The sequence below is a fragment of the Danio aesculapii genome, chromosome 10 (genome assembly GCF_903798145.1).
Source record: "Danio aesculapii chromosome 10, fDanAes4.1, whole genome shotgun sequence".
In the NCBI taxonomy this organism is placed as follows: Eukaryota; Metazoa; Chordata; class Actinopteri; order Cypriniformes; family Danionidae; genus Danio; species Danio aesculapii.
Window position 1 is genome coordinate 30,494,341 of NC_079444.1, and position 24,081 is coordinate 30,518,421.

Genomic DNA, 24,081 nt, shown 5'->3' on the forward strand with positions numbered 1-24,081 from the left:
ATACAGCATCCCCGAAAAGTATTTGGACATTTGAGCCACACTTTGAGTGAATGTCATTGTAATAGACAAGAAAAATAAAGAGTGAACTTATTATCACCACTGAAGAAATAACCGGCCACTTTATTAGGTACACCTTACTCGTACCAGGTTGGCACCCCATTTTGCCTTCAGAACTGCCTTAATCCTTCGTGGTATAGATTCAACAAGGTACTGGAAATATTCCTCAGAGATTTTGGTTCATATTGACATGATATCAGCACACTGCAGATTTGCTGCACATCCATGATGCGACTCTCCTGTTCCACTACATCCCATAGGTGGATTGGTAACCCATATTGGATTGATTTCTGGTGACTGTGGAGGCAATTTGAATACAGTGAACTCATTGTCATGTTCAAGAAACAAGTCTGAGATGATTCATGCTTTGTGATATGAAGAGTTATGATATGTTATCCTGCTGGAAGTAGTCATCAGAACATTGGTACACTGTGATCATAAAGGGACGGACATGGTCAGCAACAATACTCAGGTAGGCTGTGGCATTGAAACAATGCTCGATTGGTACTAATGGGCCCAAAAGCGTGCCAAAAAAATATCCCCCACACCCTTACACCACCACCAGCCTGAATCATTGATATGCTTTCCTGTTGTTGACGCCAAATTCTGACCCTACCGAATGTCGCAGAATCAAATCGAGACTTATTGTACCAAGCAACTATTTTACAATCTTCTATTGTCCAATTTTAGTGAGGCTGTGCAAATTGTAGCCTCAGTTTCCTGTTCTTAGCCGACAGGAGTGGCAACCGGTGTGGTCTTCTGCTGCTGTAGTCCATCTGCCTTAAGGTTGGACACGTTGTGCATTCAGAGATGCTCTTCTGCATAACTAGGATGTAACAAGTGGTTATTTACTACAAATTACTCAATTTCTGTTGCTGTCTATCAGCTCAAACAAGTCTGGCAATTCTCCTCTGACATCAACAAGGCATCTGCGCCCACAGAATTACCACTGACTGGATATTTTCTCTTTTTCAGACCATTCTCTGTAAACCCTAGAGATGGTTGAGCATGAAAATCCCAGTAGATTAGTAGTTTCAGAAATTCTCAGACCACCCCATCTGAGTATTTCATGCCACGTTCAAAGTCACTTAAATCACCTTTCTTCCCCATTCTGATGATCGGTTTGAACTGCAGCAGATCGTCTTGACCCTGTTTACATGCCTAAATGCATTGAGTTGCTGTCATGTGATTGGCTAATTAAAATTTTGCGTTAACAAGCAGTTGGACAGGTATACCTAATAAAGTGGCCGGTGAGAATATGGACTTTTCCCTGTTAATGCCATTTAGTTTAATGAGATTCCAACATATATAAGTGTGGATTCCATATTCAAATACTTTCTGGAGGTACTGAAGCTTTTTTTTTTTTTTTCTTCAAAGGTTTTACGTTTGTTTCTTTTTTGCTGTTTGTCATTTTCATCGATTCTTTAAAAGAAAGAAAGAAAAAAAGAAACTCATGTTATTTTACAGGAAAACAGGACACACCAGTAACCTCAATTCACACTGTTCAATACTGAGCAAAAAAACCATCCAGTTATTCACGATTACATGAATTTTTGCTTCTCTTTTCACATACAAAAGGTTGGAGAGACACATATAGTGGTTCTATTATTATTATTATAATTTCTACCCAGCTAACAAACTCCACTCCATTCACAGTCCAGTTCACTGTTTCAAAACACTGTTAAACCCCAAAGCATCTCATTACAGACCCAGAAACCCACACTGACATGTGCCTTCAGAAATAAAACATAAGGCAAAATGATAAGCGATAATAATAATAGCTGATCAAGTACTCTCTCCTGCTCTCGGTGTGTGGGACTTTGAGTCTGTGTGTGTGTTTTACGGACGAGCGGAAACGCTGCTTTAGCATCAAAACTTGCTGAGGAGCGACAGGGTTAAAAGCAGAGTTAGAAGCAAGAGCGAGCAGGTTGGCGATAAGGCTGCGTTGTTCAAATCGTGTATCGCTCCGGGGCCTGCGGGAAGAGAAACCCTACACGTTAACAACCTCCCAAACATCCAGCGCTTGTATCATCATGCATTAATGCAGTTCAAAGAATCTGCTATGCATGCACGTGGTCAGGGTTAGCGCATGCCTGGAGCGACAAAAACAGAGCTGATGGAACTGCTGTAGGCAAACGTTTGACACATCCTGACACTAATTGACTTATCTGAGTTGGGATTTGTACATAAAATAATAGTTTAGTTTAGAGATGCACCAAACTACTGTCCTTTTATTATTTTTTTTTTTATGGACTTGTAATCTCCCAGTACTGCAATCATTTTACAGTACAAGGTGTGTAAAGAGACAGCAGATATTGTACTTTATACTTTGGTTTGAATATTTTTTGATTGGTTGAGCATGTTCTAAACTGTAAATTACTCTACAAATTAACTCTATTTATTTTGTGAAACCTTTGCTATGCATAATGAATAATAATTTTATTTGAGTGTGTGCGATGAACAACCCTATAAAATAATAAGATAACCATGTGACATTAATTGTATGTGTGGACATTTTGGGGAAACAGTTTGGGGATATTTTCACGTTACCATGAGTCTGGGAAAAACCACGTCACGGGGAAAAACCTATTATGTCCACTAAGAAGAATGGAGATGCCGCTTCGGACATTAAAAGGCAAAACTTCGGCAAAAAAAGGAGAGCCGACATGAACAAATGGAAGGACAGATTAAGCAAGGCTTTGAGGGATGCTGGGAAACCATATCTGAAACAAAGAGGAGAACAAAAACCAGGGAAAAATCCACTGAAAGAGGTGAGTGGAAGAACTGTATATGTGACGTGATCTAGAGATCTGCGTAGGATTCATTTTTTAGTCTCGCTCCCGCAAGGATTTATTCTGCACCCGTCTTATATTTAGCCCTTGTTCACTCAACCCGTTTTCTACCCAACCTGACCGTTTTGCTACATTTAAATGCTTAAATTGGGTACTACCAAATAAAAGAGATAACAGATAAAACTGTAGGTTTTGCAAGGATTTTAGGCTAAATGTCAGTTTTGTTTGCCCCTTTGTGATGAGACATGACCTTAAATCTGAGGTTCCAGTCTTGTGACTGCTAAAACTTAGACTTATTATCACATCACGCAAAGGGTATTTTTTTATTTGTGTCTATGATGTATGAAAAAGACTCCCATACATCAGACTTGCCTGAAGTGGGTTTCCTTTTCTAAGGAAGCTGAATGTCTTTCAGGCACAGCGCATTATCAGTTTGCTCTGCCATGGTAAAGCCCGCTCTAAGGACCGGTATGCAGATGATGTGCGCACAGAGTGTGCGAATAAAAAGCATGTACATAAAGCACTGGTCCATACGTTCATCATGTGTAACAGTCGTGAGCACTGGCTGTACCGGTGCTCAATAAGAATGAGGAAATCACAGATATACTGTTCCGAAATAACATCGGGACTCAGGAGCGCTATATTGTTAGACCGCCTGCTCCCATTCAAATAACACCAGAGTTACCGACCGCTATCGCGTTTTATTCGGAAATGTATTACCGTGCCGCAAGATATCTGATCGAGTACAGCCGCGAGAATGCAGACTTCTGACGTGATCCCTCTCTCTCTCTGAATGCACTGAAAAGCACTAAACAGCACAAAAACAGTTAACCTATCAAAATAAACCACATACCACATATAATAAAGCTGTATCACTGCGTATTTCCAGCCAGTCCTGTGTAAACTACGGCAAGCAAAGTTTATTTGTTTACATATTTATTTATATCATGAGATGGTGGAACGAGAGAACAGTTTGAAGAAGTATGCACAGGTGCGCTGCGTATATACTTTTCTAAATAAACGACAAGGAGACTATTGGAGCTATCTAAACATACAAGGGGTGATCAAAAGTTTAGACACTATGCCCATCACGATAAAGATTTATTTATTTGCTTTTAATAATAATAATAAACTTGAAAGAAATGCTTAATATTAAACTGAAGTTTCTGTTACTGTATTAAAACTAAGATAAAGGAATCAGATCTTTAGTGGTTTAAAGTGATATGATGAATTGGAGTTATACTGTTATTTCACACTAACTAAACATATACCGTTCTTCCACATTTGAGAAACAGAAATCACAATAACTTTGCATTTTTATTACTGACACTGAAAAATGTTATCTCCCTTGAATCAAGAAGTTTTTGTTGTCTATCTTCAAGTAATAATAATAATAATAATAATAATAATAATAATATAATGTTCACAATCCAACAGAAAAAATCATATTACTCAAAATGCAAAATATGGACTTATATGGTTCCTCCTCTTAAAGCCTCATTTAAAAAAATAAAAAAAATAAAATAAATTTGTGAAGCCATTTCCAGGTTTTAGGAACTCTGCATCACTGTACTCCATGACTTCATGGGGCTTAATACTTTAGAGGTCACATATTGCATAAAAAAGTGCACCGCTTCATTCAACAAAGTTCAATGTGCTCAGGTGCTTGTGGTTCACTGGCGTCCGCAGTTGTTAAGCAACCATTAGCTGCACTCTCTAAGGAATCACTACTGACAAACCCTTGCTGTAGCACTGATACAGGTTTTCTTAACAGAAAAAATAGAAAAAGTGCCACAGTGTTTGGGTGCTCTGCAAGGTAATTAGTCTACCCTTGTTACTGAAATATGTTAAATATATATTCAGAGTGAAGCTGATTGGTTGGTTCTTGTCACATCACTTGCAGTTCGCTAGAGGAATTCTAAAACTTTGAGATGTTTTAGTGCATTGTATGTGCACCAGGAAAATCTGATGCAATTTGTGTACGGGTCTTTAACACACTAGAGTTTGAACATGCAAAATTCTGTCGTACAATGCTACAAAACTGGACAAGATAAAGCAATATGATTAGACACTGATAAAGCGAGTTATTGCTCCATATTTTACATTTCTGTACAGAGAGGTCATATTTTGATCTTCTATTGGTCTCACATTCTTGTTGCAATTTCACAGGTCAGAGTTCAGAACTTCAGAACACAGTGAAATCTAAAATTTATCACATGACCTTGCGTTTCCAGACTGCTGCATTTGCATGTGTATGACTGGAAGTCTATAGAGAGAAAAGTGCAGCGTGACCATGGTTTTAGTAAGCATCGGCCTTACTAAAGAATAGCCAAACACTCACAAAATTTGCATTCACCTTAACCTAAAACAATTTCAACAAACATTGTTCATTTCATACTTCTGATGATCATACTTCATGATGTTCAATGTTTAACAAAAATATTGTGCTGGTGAGGCTTTTGTGTTTGGGCCTTTTTAATTATTTATCAGTTTAGATGATCGTGCCTCAAAAAAAGTCAAAATCAAAGATAATAGCAGGATTATTGTTATTTTCAGCCATACGAATCTATATTAAAAGCTAAGGTAAACATATATACTTGCTATACATTCAATTTACCTGCTGATTTCATCTTATCTGTGAATTATTTGGTTGTGCTTGACAAACTCAACTGGAAGAAACAGTAATTGACAGCTGTTATAGACAGAGCAGCTCGCTGTTCACAATCTGTGAAATATTTGAAGAAAATCCTAAATACTGAACTAGCAGTGGGAGATTAATGAAATATCTAGGAGGAGAACCAACAAAAGTTTAAATGGTATTTTCATGAAATTGAATTAGCATTTTATTTAGCCTTTATTTACTTTCTATTTACTTTGCTAAGTAAAGGTATATTTTATGTAGCATATTTATGTTCACAAAGCTAAAGTCAGGTCATTAAGCTTTTACTTTATTTTTTGAAAATCTAATTTGAACCACTTCCTACCCATGGGTGCATTTCCCAAACAACGACATGACTCGTGGCTAAACTATCATAGTATGATGTATCCTTTGGGAAAAGTACAATGTAGTGACGAGTGTTTCTAAAAAAATGTAGTTGTTTTGTCACAGATGCATAGTTTAAACCACGTTAGTTAAACCATTAACGTATGCTATATATTTTTGTTTTCACAAGCTTTGGAGACGTAACGTTATGTCAGCTTTTAAATAATAAGTCACCTATAGCTTTCTTCATGAGCCACGGCTGTGTTCAAAATGGCATAAATGTTTTGAAAGTCCACTGCGAAGGGAACGCAATTATCAATCTGAAGATCGCGAAAACTGAACTGGAAAAATACTTTGAAAGCATATTACACCTAAGAGAGATGAATTTGATGTTTGTTTGTTTTTTTTAATCACTCCATGTTTAAATGTTGGAACATTCGAAAGAAATAGGGCATAGGGGGGGTTGACTGGGAATAGAAAACAACCAGATGATTATTGATTCTAACTACAGCTCTAGAGGTGTAGTTGCAGGTGTACAAGTTTGCAACGCAGTTTGCGAATGTTCGTTGGCATGATTGATTTGGGAAACACCTATTCAACGGGCAATGTTTGTAACTTGCGACCTTAGTTGGTTAGCGATGGTTTTTGGAAATGCACCCCAGGCTAATACAGGTAGTTCCTTTGTTTAGATTGTGACTGAAGTGCAGTGGTTTCTGACTGAAGTGCACTCATTTTAAATCACAGAACATAGTCAACTTGTGATAAAGTAAACAAATACCTTGTTCATGCACTCCAATTAAGAAAAAAAATCTGAATTGGAATCAATATTGGTGCATCGCTAAAAGAAACAGCTACAACTACACATGGTCAGCATTTGACACATAGTGATATTGTGTGTTCTGACCATCAGTTTACATGAATCATTTTTCTTACCGTACAGAATGATGCTGGCATTTGTTATTCCCAGTTTGTTGATGGCCACGCAGGTGTAGTTGCCGTAATCCTCCTCAGAGACGTTGAAGAACGTTAGCATGGACTGTTTCCCCTTGTTTTCGATCTTGACCCCGTTGAGTCCGTTGAGGATTCTGGAAAAAAATGTTGAGGTCAAAGTTAGCCTTGTGTTGAGATGAGCCGCTATTAAAAACAACATCTACACGAGTGGACGGCTGACGGCACAAATTAACTCTCGCTCACAGCTGTGTGTGACCTAATGTCTGACAAATAGGCTTATTTTCATAAATTTAATTAGCTAGCTCGTTCAGAATCATGACGTAGCAGTTTGTTGAGCCCTGGGAGATTTGAAAGGCATTTATTATTTTTTCTAATTAATTTCTGATGTGACTTTTACTGTTAATTAAAAATGTACCTGCAATCCTTACAGCCAATTTTCACAGTTTATAATATAAATATAAATATTTAAAAAAAAATAATAAAATAAAATAAAATAATAATAATTATTTTTATTTTTATTATTTTTATTATTATTATCATTAATAATATAAAATAATAATAATAATAAAAATAATAACAATAATAATAATAACAGCATTCAAATGTATATGTAAGGTTCAAGTTTGCAATTTTATTTACTTATAATTTTAAATAACAACAACAACAACATTCAAATGTGTAATATGTAAAGTATAAAGTTTGCTATTTAATTTATTTATGTATTTATTTATTTTAAATAATAACAACAACAATAATAATAGCAATAATAATAATAATAATAATAATAATAATAATAATAATAATAATAATAATAATAATAATAATAATAACAACATTCAAATGTAAGGTATCAAGTCTGCTATTTTATTTATTTATTTAAAATAATAACAACAACAACAACAATAATAAAAGCATTCAAATGTATAATATGTAAAGTATCAGGTTTGTGGTTTTATTTATTTATTTATTGATTGATTTATCATTTTAAATAATAATAATAACAACAATAACAACAACAACATTCAAATGAATATTAAAGTATCAAGTTTGCTATTTTATTTATTATTTTAAATAATAATAATAATAATAATAATAACAACAATAATAATATTAATAATAATAATAATAGTAACAACCACAACAACCACAACCACCACAACAACAACAACAACAACATTCAATTGTATAATATGTAAAGTATCAAGTGTGTTATTTTATTTATTTACTATTTTAAATAATAATAATAATAATAATAATAATAATAATAATAATAATAATAATACAACCATTTAAATAAATATGTTTACTACTTTATAATGCAAATATAATATTGATTATTATATTAATGTATATATGCAATAATGTTTGTTTGTAAAGAGATTATCTAAAATTTCAGTTTACTGTCAATGGGCACTTTTCTAGTATTGTAAAGAATGTTTTTACTGTAGTGAAATTAAAATAATAAATTGCTAGCCCCACATTTTAAGTCTTTTGTGTTTAAATATTTTCTGAACCCACTTTTAATTTGTGATCATCTACTTTTTTGCTTCTCTTAGCCTTTTAGCTTCCACATACAAGCATGACCTAATTGTCTAATAAATAGACATATATTTACATGTTTTATTCATATAGCTCAGAGTCATGATTGTTGGTTAGCTGAGTTGCATGAGATGCATTTTCAAATCCCATTTCTTCTTCATTTCAAGTTCAAAAGAAGGAAATAAAAGAAAAGAGCAATAAAAATGTTAATAAATGAATAAACTGTACCTGCGCTCCCCTTTAAACCACTGAAAATCAGCGAGAGGAACGGCAGACGCCTCGCACCACAGCACTCCTTTCTGTCCAACGGCCGTTCCTGTGCTGCGAGCTCTCGAAATGACAGGCGGATCTGTGAAATGGAGAAATTCATAAACATATTCTCATAAAAAAAAGGTTAAGCCACCAGTATGTGTAAGCTCACAGTAGTATTGAAATTTTTTATTAATATTAACAACAACAACAACAACACCAACTAGTAGTATTTATTTATTTTTGCTGACACAATAATGATTTGAATATTTTGCTTAACTTTTGTTTGGGTAAAATTCTTTTGCACCCATTTTTGAGACTTCTGTGTTTTTTTTTACATTTTTATTTTGTTTGATTTGTTTGTTCAGCTCTTTTCAACGTCATATCGAGCTAACACTTATTAAATTCACTCTATTTCATAGAATATGTAAGTTTAACATTCAGTGGTTGAAATAGGTATTGCACTCCTGGATCAAGCGTGGGTTGCCAGATAGATTTAAACTGTGTTCTAAAATCAAAACAACATCACTCGATAGAAGGAATATTTTCCATATTAAAAGGAGTTTTTGTCCTAATCAACACCTCAAATTGATATATTAGAAACGACTTCTATTTTTCAGAGGTGAACAACAGAAAACTGACAATGATCACCTCAGGTAAACCTCCTGTGCTTTATTCAGTGTTAAATGCTAACAATGTGAGTTTGAATGTCATTTCACATTACATTTATTGCCATAATACTGAAAGCAGCAGCAGATGGTTCACCTCAGATCTTGAAAATAATATAAACCGTTTGAAATTGAACTTCAGAACTAAACACATTGATTCAGCATGTACATTTAATAATGTTAAAGAGGGTTAATATGTATTAAATAGATTATAAGCCTTACCATTTCGTGAGTGAGTGCATATTCTTTGCTTCTGAATGGCTGTATTTAAATTTCTGTCGTGTTTCGTCTGGTGCAAACAGCCAAATTGCTTATCCCTGCGTATCTCATCACAAAGCGTGTTGTTAGGACACAGAGTTACAATGTAACCTGCTCACCTAATGTTTACGTTCATAATATTTAAATCATTTGTTAATTAATACCCTCATGTGAAGATCTGAATCTGCATGTCATTTGGGACTCAGCTACTCTCCACCGGAGGTCGCATTTCGGTCACGGACACATGCTTTCAGAGCCTTTCTGAATGAATGAATAAATAAAATATGCGATTTTTCACCAAGGCAACCAGGGTGCTGAAATATAATTAGCTAAACTGGCACAGGGCAGGTTAAAATTACCAAATCAAAGAGAGCAGTCTAACACAGAAAACACATTTTCAAAGCAAAATATCTGACTTTAGCATGTTTTTTTCAGATAAACAAGAATGTTCCGTTTTTGCTCAAAAACGTACATACAGCAGCTTTAAGGTAGATAAGGATGATCCCATATGACTTATATCTTGCAAACATGTGGGTAACTTGTTGTTTGAGACATCAGGTAAGAGATGAATGCCATCTTTTGTTTTTATTTATCAGATAGCTGAGAATAAGGAAGAATACGGCACACGGTGCTTTTCTTTTGTTTCATTATGCTCTGTAGCGAGGTTACTCTTGAGTTCGAATTGCTTTGTTATATTTCTCTTTTGTTTGGCGTCACTAGCGTTCCCTTACTTCTGAGTTGGCATAATAATTTTGTTTGATACTTTGTTTTTGAACTTGCTCCTTTTAAATGCATTTTTCATTATTGTAAATATTTCATTTTGAATATATATCTGAATATATATCACTTTTGTTGGCATTTACGTTGTCTGTCTTTTTGCTTCCACCATCACATGGTAAAATGGCCACACCGTAAATGTTATCCTTTTTACCCTAGACTAACATCAAAGAGCTTATAACATATTTAAAAACTAATTTAAAGTCGTCAGGTTTTTGTCCTTGAACAGCTTTGATTGTATTTATTTATTGTTTGACAGTTGTACACTGTGAAATAACTGAAATCATTCGGCGTACTGATATGGAAGTGTAATGTAGTCAAAACCTGCCTGGGGCTACTTCATCTTAAACACACTTTAGCTGTGTGTTATCTGAAAATAATTCATGATCAAATATTTGAATGGTGTTTTACGGAAATCTAAAGAGAACGGAGGAATTCACTCACAGTTTACAGTGACCTGGACAGTCCTGACGTCTGGAGGTGAGATGTCATTGGATGTGATGCAGTCATATGAGCCTGACATGTCTTTAGTGATTGCTGTCATTTCCACATATTCGCCCTCCGTCACGATACGGTTCCCTGTGGCAACACACACACGCACAGGAAAATGCATTATTAACACACATACATTACTGAGATTATGAAAACGAACATGTTTTAAAAGGCCTGAGGGTGTGCTGAGATAAAGAGCAGACTAAGAGGCATTTAGACAGGCACCATTGCTCACTGTATGCTTAGATTTTGGTGAAGAAATATGTTTTTGAGCTCAAGAATAAACACTTAGACAAAAAACAAATTTTTTTTGTACACTAAAAGACAAAAAGTCCATCACAAAACACACGTACTTTATTGCACATATATTTTGTGCTCAGGGTTAAACAAAAATACTCTGAACTTACTTCTAGGAGAGGTTTTGAAACGGATATAGTTACAAACTAGTTAACATTACGTTAATAGTGCTTTCTGGACAACACCACGGGGCATTATTTGACCTGAACAGCAATACTTATATGACCCTAACAAGCTAACAAGACATAATTATTGATGGTACAAAACTGAATAAAATAAATTTAAATTAAAATCATGAACCCCTCATGAAGTTCATTTTCTAAATGTCAGTGATTCTGATTATCTGCATAAACGCACAACATCATTTAAACATGTACCCTCACACACAAACGCACGCACGCACGCACGCACGCAAAAATGCATGCACGCACGCAAAATGCTAAATAAATATCTTTATCCCACCTCTTTATACCCCTCCTTCCATTCAATCTTACAAGACTCAAAATCATCCCCATGTCAGTTGTATGCATCACAGTGATGTTTAATACATATTTTCTCTCCTACTCTTTTAATATTTAAGGTGCTAAAATGGGGTTTCCACAGTAATGGCAAAGAATTAACCTTTTAATTATCCAAAGAGCCTTTTAGTGAAAATCCTGAAAGAAAAAAAAGAGCTTTTTGGAGCCCTTTATCTTTTGTGTACTCAGGGATTGTTATTTCAAACAGAGATGCATGCAAATAGGAAGGGACATGGATGCTGTGTGACATGCTTGTGGTATGATGTGCTAGTTTTTTCCCTAGCTAGTTGAAAATACTAGGGATGTCCCGATCAGGTTTTTTTGCACTCAAGTCAAAGTCCGAGTCATTTGATTTTGAGTATCTACCGATACCGAAACTCGATCCGATACTTCTAAAATACATTAAAAAAGACTAAAGAAGAGCAAATAAACGGATCGAGGATGTTCCTTATTTTTTATTTAATTCACCTTATTTTAAAATTCAACAAACAGAGCACTTCTGTCAGGTAGCTTGAAAAGTCAAGTAGTAAATAACATCAGTTCTTCACCTCTTGCTATCCCAAGTTTTCAAAGTTCACAGTTTGCTATGGCAATGTTGTCGCCGTCAACTTTATAATACCTCTAGAGTGCAGACATGCTCGTGCTTTTCTGCTTTAAGCTGCTTCTGTGTTCTACTTTGCCGGCATATAACCAATAGCGTCTCTGCAAAAAAGTGATGTCATACCACACACGTTGATGTTTCTGTGTGAAGTCAAGAAAGAGGTCTAACTCTGTGCCACTGCATAACTATAGATGTGTTAAAAAATAATGGGAATATATATGTGTACATGATCAGGAGGTAACGTCCGATTCTGATCGAGTCTGAAATCATGTGATTGGAAATCTGGATCTGGACATCCCTAGAATATACCTTTCAGAAAAGCGCAAGCCCACCACGAGTCAAAAACCATCTAATCAGTTTCACACTTTGTATAGTTTATACATATTTTGTAAAAACTATAGACTAATTACTTCAAACAAACAAATACAATTTTTTTAAAATAAAACATGGTTGCGTCCAAAAGTACTCGAGCAGACACACATTTTTTATTCATTCACCTAGTACTCGAGCAGGTGCTACATTTGCATTTACTACACGCCCGTTAGAAAAATATGTTCTACAGTATATAGTAGTATATAGTTACAGTAGTCTAGCCTAGAAGTCATAAAAGCATGGACTAGCTTTTCTATCCATCTCAGATGCAGAAAAGTCTTTACTCCTTTACAATTGTGGATAAGGAAACCGTGTTGTACGCACTCCACTGAAGACATCCATTAGCCTACATATTTTATTTCGTTAGTTAAGCACAAAGATTTGTTTCAAATTATTTCTAAACACAACGAGTTCCTCAAAATAGCAACGTGTCAACAATACGCCTTAACACACCTCCTTTCTAGACGGGCACACTCATGAGTTCACAAAGTGGCACAAATGGATTTGCTATTTAAACAATGTGGCACAAAATGAGGAAAATTAGGGTTGCGCTGGTCTGAAAATAGCAACAAATTGTCCCGTTCACATCTTGCACCCTATTGCGCCGGGTGTATGACAAGACCCACTGTTTTTAGCGTACTATAGTATGGAAGTAAGCAATGTCAGACGCAGCCCATGTATCAGAGCTGCAGCAAGGGTTTGTCAGAGAGCATAGCTGATGGTTGCTTAGTAATACAGACATAATGGGAGGACAAGCTCAGAAGCACATTGAAATTGGCGAAAGCAGCAGCACACCTTATGGTTTTAAACACCATATGTGATCGGCCCCTAAAGCGCTCACACTTATTCTACTTTGATCTACAATGAGCAGACTTTCTTCAACATGATGTGAATCTGAAAGCAATCAGATGTGTCTGGATGTCAATACCACACATCTCTTAGACCTGTGCGACCCCTCTGCTGTTGTTCATCATTTCACCAAACCTACCTGTATCTTCCAAGCCCATTATCAAGGCCAGAAATGATGGAGCAAAATCAAGATTCACCCTCAGGTTTGGTAAAATGTCAGTCACTGCAGAAGTGTCTCATTAACAGAGGCGCTCAAAGGTTGAGGACAGGACTGAGGTTGTTATTTTGTTTTAATAACATGGCCTTGGGGATTGGTAATTATGCACATCTCCTTATATGAGTCTGCCTTGGAATGTTAAAAAACTTTGAGGGATCATTGCGCTCCAAATGCAACATCCTGGGCCTGAAATGACATCCCCTAATTTGAAATAATGCAGTTTCTACAAGAATCTGGCCATGCGAGGAGAGACTAAATGTGTTTAAGTGTGGAGTGTAATGATACAGCTGTTTTCTGCTCTGGTTTTATGGGACATATAGATGGGCAAAAATGAAACTCATTTTGTTCAGCTCACATTGTTGCAAATCCGACTTATGTGCAATACAAAAAGATGTTTTAAAGAATAATGGTCATACACTGCTGGTCAGTGTTTTACAGTTTTATCATGAAAAAAGCTTCTTATGCTCTCAATGTCTGCATTATTTGAAACAAATGACGCATATATACAGTGAAGCCCGAAATTACTCGTAGCCCTAATTATTTGAGTAACAATAAACATGTTACATTACATTATATACTGTACATTACGAATACAATATATCTGAGCAATATATGAATATATCATTTTTGTTACTGGAAATAAAATACACAAACTTGTATCTTTATTAAAAAATAATAATTTAATTGATTCTATTTGCCACTGAAATATTTGTTTATGTTTTCTAACATTTAATTTATAACTTTATATATTAAAGTTATAACAGTTATATGGTTTGAATATAAATCCACTAAATTGTATATGTAAGTTTATAAAAAGTTATAATTCAACAATATTAATACTACCATTATAAAACTCTTAAGAACCATTGTTAATATTTAAACATAAAAAGTAAATATGTGTAGTTCAAGTTCAATTTATTTATATAGCATGTTTCCAACTGCCACAAGGCTGCACAGAGTGCTTTACAGAGAAAATACAAACAAACTGTATGGGCATAACAAACAATAACAGCAATAGGCACATACTGTAATATGAAAGAGCATAAAAGGTGTAAGATAAAACACGTGTAGTTAAAATAAATATACACTACCTGACAAAGGTCTCGTCACCTCTCCAAATTTTAGGAACAACAAATATTGACTTCTAGTTTATCATAAGAAGTGGCTTATAAGAAAGGCAAAGGCCTCTAGATTATGCTTCTTTTACCAAAATAAAATATGATCATGCCTTGATTTTAAATCATTTAATTAGGACAGTAAAGTCTGACTTTGCTTAGACAAAAGTCTTGTCACTAAACAGAAATAATGTACAGTATAGAATATAAAGTCATGGTGCAGTGGAAAAATAATTAATATTGTGTATGACTCCATGAGTTTGGAGGACTGCATCCATACATCTCTGCAATGACTCAAATAACTTATTAATAAAGTCATCTGGAATGGCAAAGAAAGCATTCTTGCAGGACTCCCAGAGTTCATCAAGATTCTTCATCTTCAATGCCTCCTCCATCTTACCCCAGACAGGCTCAATAATGTTCAAATTTGGTAACTGGGTTGGCCAATCCTGGAGCACCTTGATCTTCTTTGATGTGAAGGCTGAAGTATGAGAAGGAGCCCTCAGGCTGTTGATGTTGCCATCCACTCTGCAGATCTCTCACAGGCCCCCATACAGAATGTAACCCAAAACCATGATTTTTCTTTCACCAAACTTGACTGATTTCAGTGAGAATCTTGCGTCCATGTGGGTTCCAATAGGTCAACGCAGTACTTGTGATGATTGGGATGAAGTTTAACAGATGATTCATAGGAAAATTCATAGGATTAATGAAAAGACTTTTGTCAGGTAGTGTATACAATAATAAGAATATTTATGATACCAACCATATACAATGTTTCTTTGTAAATGTATGCAGGAATGAATGAATGGATGGATGGATGGATGGATGGATGGATGGATGGATGAAGGAATTAATTAATTCATTCATTAATGCAAAAAAGCAGGATAAGTCTATACCTAAAAATCTATAGCCAAAAATGTATCAATTCTAAACTATGACTATAAATTATACTAAAATAACTCACGATCCAATGATGTTTTTGCAGGCTCTCATTGCATAAAAAATATATATGCTAGAACATTCTTCAAATTATCTATTTCTCTAAAATATCTTTTTCTTTTATGCTTTTAAATGTGATCAAGTCCAGGTGTTAAAAATCTGAATGTATGAATCATAAAAACATATGTATCCCTGCCAAGTGATAAACACTGCCAAATGTCTTCAGAAAAATAATAATAAAAAAGTACAAGTTTTTAAAGTATAAATGAAATGTTCAGCCACAAATCATAAGAGCAATTCAGATGTTTCAACTGATGTTTTCTGATCGTCTAGCTACCAGAAACTCTTTCTTTTCCTATATAAAGAGGTTTGTGTTTTCTTAAAAGACATGAAACTGTATACATTTTCAAAAGCACCACTAAAAGACTGAAGATTACAGACGAAGGTCAGACTGTTTGGTCTTTTCTCACTACATAAACTGTTATCAATTGTAAAATGTAGCCGAAAGGATTTTTCCTCCAATATCTCTTTTATTGAATCAACTTCAGTTATATGTTTGACCCTGCTGCTTTACATTCGCCAAGAAAAATGTGTACTTTCACAGATGTTTCTATTCACACTCTGAGAAATTGTGCCTTCATTTGCAGCCACAGTTGTTATGTTTTCTGTAGCAAATAATAATAAATATCTTCTTTATTGGAAATTCTTCATTGGCATCAAAAGAACCTTTGGAACCTTTCTATTCCATGAAAGGTTATTTGTAGTAGGGAAAAAATATTCTTTATTTCATAAAAATGTTATTTACACTAAGAAAAAAAGGTTCCTTTGGATTTTTCTGTTTGTAACTTAATACAAATGTAACTGGTTGTTAAGACACACACATTTTATATTCATTCATTCATTCATTCATTCATTCATTCATTCATTCATTCATTCATTCATTCATACATACATACATACATGCATTCATACAAGTGGTACATAAAGTAATAAGTAAAACCATAATATTTGGAAACATTGTTGCATTTTTTAACTGTTTTCTGTCTAAAAAATATATATATTTCTTAATTCAATGTACTTTATTTTACTTTTTTAATTTGGTAAAAATAAAATATATGACTCTTATATCATTCATTCTTTTTCTTTTCGGCTTAGTTCATTTATTAATCAGGGGTTGCCACAGCAGAATAAACTGGCAACTTATCCAGCATATGTTTTACACAGCGAATGCCCTTCCGGCCGCAACCCAACACTGGGAATCACCCATACACTCTCATTCACACACACACTAGGGCCAATTTAGCTTATTCAATTCACCTGTACCGCATATCTTTGGACTGTGGGGGAAACCGGAGCATGCGGAGGAAACCCATGCGAACACGGGGAGAACATGCAAACTCCAGACAGAAATGTGCTTAACTTTTTTCAAATCTTTGGTGAATAGAAATTTAAAGAAACAGCTGTTAACATAAACATTTATTATTATTATTATTATTATTATTATTTTCATATTTTATTTGTTTGTTTTGTTTAATTTATTTTTATTTTGTATCCAAGACATTGAGCACAATTTTTCTCATTTATATATAAATTAATTAATTAATAAAAAAAATATTGTTTATATTTTTTACAACCATTTTATATATATATATATATATATATATATATATGAGCAATTGGTGCAAATGTCAACCTCTCCATGAAAAAAAAAAAAAGTTTTCACCAAAATACGGAAACCGTTTCTGGGTTTTTTGGGTAAGAAAGTATTTTACTGTACTTTATAAATACAAAAAATGCATTTGTCAATGTTTTCAAACTATTATATTTAATTTACCAAAGTTACACAAGTGGCAATTTCACATCTGTCACATCCATAACGGAGAGATGTCACATCCATAATGACTTTTATCTCATAAATGTGAAAATATATAAATAAAATCAAACCAATAATTTTTGTTCTATAAAGAGCCAACTCTTATCCTTTTAATTATCGTTGTTTTTTTGGGTTGTTCGGTATAATTCACAGAATTTCAACAAAGTATGTTGTATACTGTAAACTCGCAGACTTTTTTGTCACATCCACAACGCATGTTTATTTTCCTCATTTAAAGTACAAAACACGTTTGCAGATTGAAATTTTGCTGGTTCCGTAACTCTGTGGTCAGTTGTTCTGGAAAATATATACAAAAGTTTCAATATAATATTAACGTAAACTTTCTATGCGAATTCATGTTTTGAGTTTTTACTGCAAATGTCACGTCCATAACACTGGAATTGCTCGTATTTAAACTAATTAAATAATTAATAATAATATTTTTCCCATTGTTGTTTCTTAATTTTGTGAAATTTTACTTCATACCTATTATTATTATTATTATTATTATTATTATTATTATTATTATTATTATTATTATTATTATTATTATTATTATTATTAGTATCAATAAAATATTAATATTTACGTTTATAGTTCTCATTTATAAATTAATTAATTAATTAAATAATAATAATATTAGTATTAGTAATAATAATAATAATAATAATAATAATAATAATAATAATAATAGTAATAATAATAATAATAGTAATAATATTAGTAATAATAATAATAATAATAATAATAATAATAATAATGATGATGATGATGATGATGATAATATTAGTAACATTAGTAATAATAATAATAATAATAACAATAATAATAACAATAATAACAATAATAATAATAATAATAATACCTGAACAACAAATCAGCATACATTGTTGGCAAGTGCCAGTTTGCACAACATTCCTTAATTAACTTAAAACCTAATTGTTTTTACAAATGTAAGTGGATTGAACATAAAACTTTTAAGTTGTCCCAAAAAAATCTCAAGAATTGTGTTTTTCAGTTTATTTTAGCTTAGTTTGAACAAGCAGAAAAAATCTTTTTTTGTTTGTTTTGGAGTGCATTACAGTAATTTCTGAAGGAATGTGACGCTGAAGACTGTAACCAACTGAAAACTATATTAAAATGTAGTTAAATTACATAGTAATACGTACTTGTAATATAGTATATTTTAACAAATTATATGTAAATTACTATACCAATAATCCAATCCACTCAGTGGCTATTTATCACATAAAAACAACATTAAAAAAGTCGAGTCAGCTTAAGTCATTGGTCTGTGTATCGAATAGTAATAATTCGATCCAGCAGTGTTTTATTTATCCTCATGTAGTTTTCACCTAGATCTGGCTATTAGAGCGGTCAGCTGGATTTGGGAGCAGTGATGGGGTTAGTGAAGATAGCAATGATTTATAATGTTTACTTTAGAGACAGCAGGCAAACACCAGGCCCATAGCAATTACATCTAGCACCAAGTAATAATCCTGCTGCTGTCATGAGACTGTCTTTCTCAACACAACACACCATTATTAGAATGTAAAGGAGAGCGACAGAGCAAACAGGAGGAGTAAATACAGTCAGGCGGAGGAAAAACGACAGGGAAACACTGCTGTAAGTACATTCAGGAGATTGAGATGGAGAGACGACAGGCTCCTGTTACACTTTATACGGATCAGTCCACTGGAGCAGACAAGACAACATTAAGATAAAGCTTTATTTACTGATGTCAGACTTTATTAGGAAGGTATTATTGAATAGCCAGATTTGAATGAATGAAGATGACTCACTGTTTTCATGTTTGGAATTTAAGATGTTCTCATTTCAGTGGAAAATAGATACAGGTCCTGCAAGAAATCTATTGCGTGTATAAACACTGACGTGCATGCATGCAAACAGTACATATGAGTTATAAACATAATAATTATTATGCTTTAAATATTTTATGATATGATTACACTTTAATATATTTTAGATTTCAGTGTGACACCATCCTTCAGAAAGCAATTAAATAGGAATTGTTTATTAATATTATCAATGTTAAAACCAGTTGAAACCAATGTTGAATCCAGGAAACTAATAAAAAGACATGCAGAAGTTTGGTGTAGTATAAAACATGAACGAATGATTGAATGAATGCATGAATGAATGCATGAATGATTTATTGTTGAATGATTGATTATTATTATTATTATTACTAATATTATAATTATTCAGTTTTAAACAAGCTATGTTTACTGAACTTACTTTTCAGTACGAAATAACATTTTCACAAAATACTGAGAAACACTACATTGATAATAGCTTAAACAAATAAACAAAGAAAAGAACACACGCACGCACACACAAACAAACAAACAAACAAACAAACAAACAATCAGACAAACAAGCTGCTTAAATAAATAAATGTTCAAATCTTTGTGTGGAAACAACAAACTTTAATTGTTATAAATATATTAATTTCACTAGAAGTAGAGCACATATATTTATTTTTGTTTTCATATACAGTAGTCAAAGTCTTTGAAGTAGATCAAAAAAAAGTTAAGTTTTATTATATATATATATATATATATATATATATATATATATATATATATATATATATATATATATATATATATATATATATATATATAGGGCTTTTTTGATCACCAGCCACTGTGGCTAGTAGATTTCTAACATTACTAGCCACTCGCCATTTTCACTAGCCACAATTTTTATTTTCTATATTTTATATGCAGAAATTTGACTTTGACACGCTAAAATGACTTGATTTTGATTTTGTGTTATGTCCACATGCCTCCTCATTCATTTCACTTTTTGTGTGTCATGTATGACCAAATGGGTTATGGTTTCTTAGTTTTGTATTACAGTATTATTTCACATGACTTTTCAGAGCTCAAATTAAGGATTTACCAAATTTATCTCTGACCACACCAAACATAAATAAATAATTATTTCTTTAAATGTGTCAAAACAAGCTAAATTAAATTCTCAAAAAAAAAACAAAAAAAAAAACAATTGACATTCATGTCTCTAAAACAATGCACAGCAATCTGTCCTGGCTAAAAGTCCCATATCACCAGTTAACTACACATAAATGGGGAGTTAATCTCCTATTAAAGCAATGTTATTGTAAAAAATTATAAACCATATTACCAAAAATACATGTAAGCAAAAGAAAGCAGGTGAAAAACATTCCTTGTGAGATAATGAAAGGAAGATCACACACAAGGGGAACGCTAGGCCAATTAATAATCTGTTCAAAGAATGGTTAAAGCGAAAGCAATCGGTGCTGCTTACCAAAAGACAAACACACTCATCTGCCACTTTATTAGGTACACCTGTCCAACTGCTCATTAACATATATTTCACATGTAAATTTCACAATCACATGGCAGCAACTTAATGCATTTAGGCATCTAGACATGGTCAAGATCATCTTCTGCAGTTCAAACCGAGCATCAGAATGGGGATAAAAGGTCATTTAAGTGACTTTGAATGTGGCATGGTTGTTGGTGCCAGATGGGCTGGTCTAAGTATTTCAGAAAATGCTGATCTACTGGGATTTTCACGCACAACCGACTCTAGGGTTTACAGAGGGGAAAAAAAATCCAGTGAGTGGCAGTTCTGTGAGCGCAAAAGCCTTTTTGATGCCAGGAGTCAGAGGAGAATGGCCAGACTGGTTTGAGCTAATAGAAAGGCAACAGTAACTCAAATAACCCCTCGTTACAACCGAAGTCATCTGATGGCTAATTCCAGCAGTGTAACATGCCATGTCATAAAGCTAGAATCATCTCAGACTGTTTTTTTTTAAAATGACAAGGAGTTCACTGTACTCAAATGGCCTCTACAGTCACTAGATAAGGATGTGGTGGAAAGGGAGATTCGCATCGTGGATGTGCAGCCGACAAATCTTTAGTGATGCTATCATGTCAATACGGACCAAAATCTCTAAGGAATACTTGCAGTATCTTGTTGAATCTATGCCACGAAGGATTAAGCCAGTTATAAATGCAAAAGGGGGTCCTACGCAGTGCTAGTAAAGTGTACCTAATAAAGTGGCCGGTGAGTATACAGTATATTTCATTTAGCAATTGCCAACATTTATAAATGATAAGGGTTTTGGCAGACTGCCCATATTTTTTTCTCAAACAGAAAATATTTCTGGCTACTATTGTTGCATCTTGTTGTAAAACACATGCACATTAACTAAAGATTTGGAGATTGTGAAAATAAAGTTCGCTTTTGAAAATATTTATTTTCATTCATTTTTCTTTAGCTTAGTCCCTTATTTATGAACCGCCAACTATTCCCTTATATGTTATAAGCAGCAGATGCCCTTCCAGCTGCAACCCAGTACTGGGAAGCACCCATACACTCTCATTCACACACACTATGGCACTATTTAGTTCATCCAATTGACCTGTACTGCATGCCTTTGGACTGTGGGAGAAAGCGAAGCACTCGGAGAAAACCCACGCCAACACAAGGAGAACATGCAAACTCCACAAAGAAATGTTGCCTGGCCCAAACGAGATTTGAACCAGCAACCCTCTTGCTGAAAGGCAACAGTGCTAACCACTGAGCCACTGTGCTGCCCTAAAACATTTATATAGATTCATCCATATTGATCAATCCATATTGACATACTGTTAATCCCTTAACAAGTTGACCATTTATGGCAGTCTGCTATCAAACAATCATCAATAATACACACCAATTTATGTCAATTCAAAACAATTACAGTAAAAAAAAACATTTTCTAATAGTAAAATCATGCTTTGAATGCATATCAACCCCAAATGTATACATAGAAGAGAAAGCAAATCAGGAAACATGCAGACTGTGAGGCGCCGCAGAAACACAGTGAAGTGGGTCAATGGCTTCATGTTTTAAAACGGGTCATTCAATCTTTTTTCCAGTAACGCCACCGAGCTGCACTGTATCATCACGTGTGCTTCAACTCTCCACAGCAGGCAGTCTGGCCTTCTTCATCAACTAATAAACACATTATGGAATGATATTACACATATAATGAGATTTCAGTGCGCTAATGATTTGGTAATAAGCCGCTGACCGTCATTACTGTTTGTCAACATACCTAATTGCGTTTCACAATCGTCCCTAAATGGACTACCTCCTTAATAGAAATTCAAATGATGATTACTTCAGATTGTAAAGCAATGACTAAGCTAATTACAGGAAGTCGTAATGTTCATAACGGTGGGGAAAATGAGGATGTCACTAGGACTTTTCATTACATGCCGCGAGTTATAAAAGATAAACAGGTTTCAAAGAAGCGTACAAAGCAGGCTGGAAGCTGGAGATGAAATCCATCCTCTAAAACTGCGGTGGCTTCACGGAAATTATATTTTTCCTTTTCTGTTAGCACTTTGTTGTGTTGTGCGAATGTTGAAAACACTAGTACTTTATCTGCCCTCTCCTCATTCAATCTGACCGGGGCTCTGGAAAGCTGTGAGGAGGAGGAGAAGGTCTGATATTTGGATGAGAGGGATCGAAAGAGAGGTGAAGCTCACTTTGACATCTATATAAGAGGTAAAGGAACGGTACGGCTAAGAGTGCAGAAAATAAGCATTGAAGTCACTGTCATATTTCTGTTATTTTACATGACAAAACAGATGGAAGATATAAATGTTTCAGAATATTTTTGTAGAAGTCATAAAGCTGTATTTCAAAAAAATAATTGGTAACACTTTATTTTGATGGTCCATTTGAGTATTAGAAGACTGTCTGCTTAATATCTGTTTATACTGCTCCTTCAACAGACATTTAACTGACTATAAGAAACTTTGCAAGTAAATGTCAACATACACTAACCCTAACCCCACCCTAACAGTCTTCTTATAATCTAATGAAAATTAGTTACAATGTACTGTAATTTAAATTCAACAAACGGACCATCAAAATAAAGTGTGACCAAATAATTTAGTTTAAAACATGTTTTATCTGATACTATTTAATTAAGAATAAAATTCAAAATAAATTGTATTTTTTATATATAATATTGTAACATAGGAATGCTGACAACAGAGTTTAGTAACCACATGCAGTTTATTAATAAGTAGACATTAGTAAGTAGTCAGGCAGGCAACGGTAAACAGATAGCAAACAGGAGCATAAAGGTAATCAAAGATTGTAGTCAAAATCAGGCAAATGGTCAGTAGAGGCGGCAAAGAATCAATAGACTGATTTCACGTGGCTGCCATTTTAAACAGCGAAATCGAGGCTGCGGTGGGAAGAAACCCGGAAGTATTGCCTGAGTCACACAGGAATGTTGTGTACCTGGCTGTATATCTTATCAGTGAAGACGGAGTGACATAAATTTATACTTTCACCACCTTCCGAGTGACTCAAAGGTCCATTCTAATGAATAGCGAAAATAAAAAGGGATATTGGACCTCATATTCAGCTTAATTAAGAGAAATGGCACTAGTTAGCTAACGTTTTCTTTCCCAAACACACATTTTAAATGCTATTCATCAAACTCAAGTTAAC

At 34.0% G+C, this 24,081-nt stretch overlaps 1 protein-coding gene across 2 annotated transcripts in view; it reads right to left on the bottom strand.

The window, feature by feature from the left end:
* Positions 1–457: 457 nt before the first annotated feature.
* The window catches only part of opcml (opioid binding protein/cell adhesion molecule-like), a 311,495-nt gene continuing 287,871 nt past the window's right edge, over positions 458–24,081 (bottom strand). For both annotated transcript variants that reach the window (XM_056467602.1, XM_056467601.1), the window contains 4 exons: positions 10,719–10,853; positions 8,551–8,671; positions 6,766–6,917; positions 458–2,030 (listed from right to left, as the gene is read on the bottom strand). In XM_056467602.1, coding sequence (XP_056323577.1) covers positions 1,927–2,030; positions 6,766–6,917; positions 8,551–8,671; positions 10,719–10,853 — 512 coding nt within the window. In that variant the 3' untranslated portion in view covers positions 458–1,926. The remainder of the gene's footprint in view (positions 2,031–6,765; positions 6,918–8,550; positions 8,672–10,718; positions 10,854–24,081) is intronic.